The sequence below is a fragment of the Mus pahari genome, chromosome 1, assembly GCF_900095145.1.
Source record: "Mus pahari chromosome 1, PAHARI_EIJ_v1.1, whole genome shotgun sequence".
Classification (NCBI taxonomy): Eukaryota; Metazoa; Chordata; class Mammalia; order Rodentia; family Muridae; genus Mus; species Mus pahari.
This window is the reverse complement of record NC_034590.1, coordinates 79,601,927-79,605,791: the sequence shown is the minus strand read 5'-3', so window position 1 is coordinate 79,605,791 and position 3,865 is coordinate 79,601,927. Positions and strand designations below refer to the sequence as shown.

The 3,865-nt window shown below is 40.3% G+C and overlaps 1 protein-coding gene across 2 annotated transcripts in view; it reads left to right on the top strand.

The window, feature by feature from the left end:
- Positions 1 to 3,865, top strand: part of Nrip3 (nuclear receptor interacting protein 3) — a 21,690-nt gene that overhangs the window by 15,252 nt on the left and 2,573 nt on the right. For both annotated transcript variants that reach the window (XM_029537202.1, XM_029537178.1), the window contains exons 3-4: positions 518 to 600; positions 2,301 to 2,440. In XM_029537202.1, coding sequence (XP_029393062.1) covers positions 518 to 600; positions 2,301 to 2,440 — 223 coding nt within the window. The remainder of the gene's footprint in view (positions 1 to 517; positions 601 to 2,300; positions 2,441 to 3,865) is intronic.

The window sequence follows — 3,865 nt, the reverse complement described above, 5'->3', positions numbered from 1 at the left end:
CTGTCCTCAGACACACCAGAAGAGGGCATCAGATCTCATTATGGATGGTTGTGAGCCACCATGTGGTTGCTGGGATTTGAACTCAGGACCTTCAGAAGAACAGTCAGTGCTCTTAACCACTGAGTCATCTCTCTAGCCCATGTGTGATCTTTTTAAAAAGCTGGCATGTAGTTCCGTGGTAAAACAAAACGAAACAAAACAAACCTCATCTAGCATGCTCAAAGCCCTGAATTTGCCTCCAGAATGATTTTTTTAAAAATATTATGTATATAATATTTAGCATAGAGCAAAACCCATAAAGGATTTTATGGGTATTCTGTCAGCCTTAGATTTAGTTAGCAGGAAAAAGAGCCAGTGAAAGACAGATTTAGCAGTGAGGGAAATGGGACAGCACCAACAATCAGTTGGAAGGCTGCTCTCAAACCATGCCTTCCATTTGACATCTGCTGCTTGCTCCTTGTCTCAGTCCTCTTTTGCTTCTCTAGATCCTATTAAGGAGTCTATTTCCTCCCCACAGTGTGCTGGGAAGGACGTGAAAGCTTTGGTTGACACTGGCTGCCAATATAATCTCATCTCCTCAGCCTGTGTGGACAGATTGGGGTAAGTAGCCATTTGTCCTGGGTGGAAGTCAGTCTCCTTATAGCAAAGCATGTTGCAATTTGTCAGACAGTGGAAGAAATGCAGGAAACCTTGGGCCTTCTGTTAATTTCCACTTTCTAAATTCTGAGCAGGTTTCTAGAGTATGGAGTGAGAAAGTGTAAGACTCTGCTCAGTACATACCCTGCCTCGATTCTCTAGACAGCAAGTTGTTCCAGAAGTGTAGAAGCAAGGATGGCTTTCTCTACTTACTGCTATTTCACCCAACCTTTCCTGTTACTTCTTCCTTCTTCTTACTCTTTCTTCCAAAGTACCAGATGTTCTCTGAGGTATCTTGCTTAGAATCAATATTATTTCCATAGTTTTCTGTAGACCAGTAATTCTCAACTTTCCTAATATGTGACCCTTTAATACACATGTTGTGGTGACCCCAACCATAAAATTATTTTTGTTGCTACTTCATAGTTATAATTTTGTTACTGTTATGAACTGTAATATAAATATCTAATGTAAATTCCAATGATCTCAGGCAGTCCCTGTGAAAGGGTCATTCAACCCCCAAAGGAGTCATGAGCCACAGGCTGAGAACCACTGCTGTAGACAACAGATTATTCCTTAGGCCAAATCTCTGTAATTAATGAGACAGACCAAGTGGCTTGTTTAGAACTTCATCCAAAACATGCATATTCTCAACTGGACATACCCAGGGCTTCTTTTCAGTTCTTAATGACTGCATCACTCGATCTGTTTCTTCTATATCTGACTAATTCTCACTTCCTACCCACTGTTGTAACTCTCTGAAGTTTGTTCTGTGAATTATTTTATACATTACTAGTTAGGATGGGGAAAAGTGGATCCCAGGACTCAAGCAGGAAGAATCTTAAGTTTTTTGTCTTTGTTTTTTTTTTAATGTAGTGAAGAGATGAGGTATGTACAATATGATGGTTCTAGAAAGCCTAATGATGTCCTGGTGCATAATTAGGCAGCAGACTGCCACGGTTCCGGAGGAACTAATAACCATCTGTAAAACTGCAATTAGTTTTCCTTTGGATGGGTTATAATACTAAAAGAGAGGAAATGGAGGAAAACAGAAGTATTGGCACAGAAAATCCATAATTAAGTATTTATCCACCAGCCCATAATAGCTTGGGTGCTAGCTATTCCAATCAGCTTATGTAATTGTGTGAAACCCTGGTCTGTTCCTTTCCTTCCATCCCAGCAAAGGCAAGTCAAATTAGGGAGCACTTTCTCCATAATATGCTTTGCTGCTAACCAGTATCAATATTCTTACCAAACAAGTGCCTGTCCCCACTAGCCGTATAGACTAAGACAATTTTATGACAAGAAATTGAAATAGAAAGGAGAAAAATAGACCTTGAATGAAGCCTTTTCTATGTTAGGATTAATTTGCCCTCTGATATCTGTTATCTGCAGATGGATAAAGACACATTAATAGGGATATTAGGATGCAGAGCGGAATTCTCTGAACATGTCAACTCCTCTCTGCACAAATGCGGGTAGTAATTTAAGCTTCTGAAAGACAGGAAACAAGTCTCCTGTTTTCCCTTGTACTCCCCTGGCATGTTTAGGAAGGAACGGCTGAAGCAAGTATAGGCTGGCTAGCTCAGGAAGTCACTAGAGAACCTGATTCAGAGACAGAAAACTTTGACAATGGGATTATGATAGCTTTCTCTCTGTTTCAGACTAAAGGACCATGTCAAATCTCACAAGCATGAAGGAGAAAAGCTTTCTCTACCACGGCATCTCAAAGTAGTAGGCCAGATTGAGCACCTACTGATTACAGTGGGTTCTCTCCGTCTGGATTGCCCAGCAGCTGTGGTTGGTGAGTTAAATTGGGGGATAGATAGGTCTAACATAAATTCTCATGCCTCTAATACTGACTTCTTCAAAATCCAAGATTCCCATTTCCATATACTCTACACCTTTGTGGTAATTTTACCCTTCCAAGTGCTGGGATTAAAGTTACATGCCACCATACCCAGCACATTTGTTGTTATTGTTTTGAGACAAGGTCTCTCTATATAGTTCTGTATGTCCTGGATCTCACTATACACACCAGGCTGTCCTTGAACTCACAGAGATTCTCCTGCCCCTCCTTCCAAGTGCTGGGATTAAAGTTACATGCCACCATACCCAGCACATTTGTTGTTATTGTTTTGAGACAAGGTCTCTCTATATAGTTCTGTATGTCCTGGATCTCACTATACACACCAGGCTGTCCTTGAACTCACAGAGATTCTCCTGCCCCTCCTTCCAAGTGCTGAAATCAAAGGCGTGTACCAACATGCGCAGCTCAGCACTCAGCTCAGCACATTAGTTTTTTTTTAATTAATTAGTTAATTTACCAGGGGCTAGATGGCTTAGTGGTTTTGAGTATTTCCCCCCCCCCCTTTCAAAAGACTCAGGATAGGTTCCCAGCTTCTATATAGGATGGCTCACAACCACCTGTGACTCCAGTTCCAAGGGATCTGACACCTTCTTCTGACATCCTCAGGCTTTTGTACAAATGTTATGTACATACATACTTACGCACACAGAAACATTAAATCTTTAAAATTAGAATGGAGTCAGTGGAATTGCTCAGTGGATTAAGATGGTTGGAATCAAACTGACAGTCTGAGTTTGATCTCAGATTTCCACATGTGTTCCATGGCACAGGTATGCCCCCATAAATAAACACATATAATTAAAAATGTTTAATAATCAAAACGTATACTTGATGACATAAGACTATTTTCATACAAGTATGTAAATACACTTTCTTACTCTTCACTGTTCAGTCAGCTCCCATTGTTGCCCTCAACAGCTTCACTACTTTATGTAATCTGTTTCTATGACTGTATGTGCCCTTATGAAAGAAGACACACAAATGAGAGAAAACATCAAGTATTGTCTTTCTGAAACTGATTTAATTTACTCACTATGATGATCTCCAGTTGCATCCATTTTCCTGCAAATGACATAGCTTCATTCTTTATGGATAAAAGGAATTCCATTATGCATATAAGCCACAGGAAACAGACTTTCCCTACATTTACTAATTTATTTGTTTGGGGAGGGTATACTCATGTTACATGACACTTTTATGGAGGTCAGAGGTTAGGTCTTTCCCTCCACTATGGATTCCAAGGAGTAAACTCAGGTCATCAAATTTGACAGCAAGCACTTTGCCCCCTGCATCTTACCTACCTAAAGATATATACATACATACACACACACACACACACACACACACACACACACACAC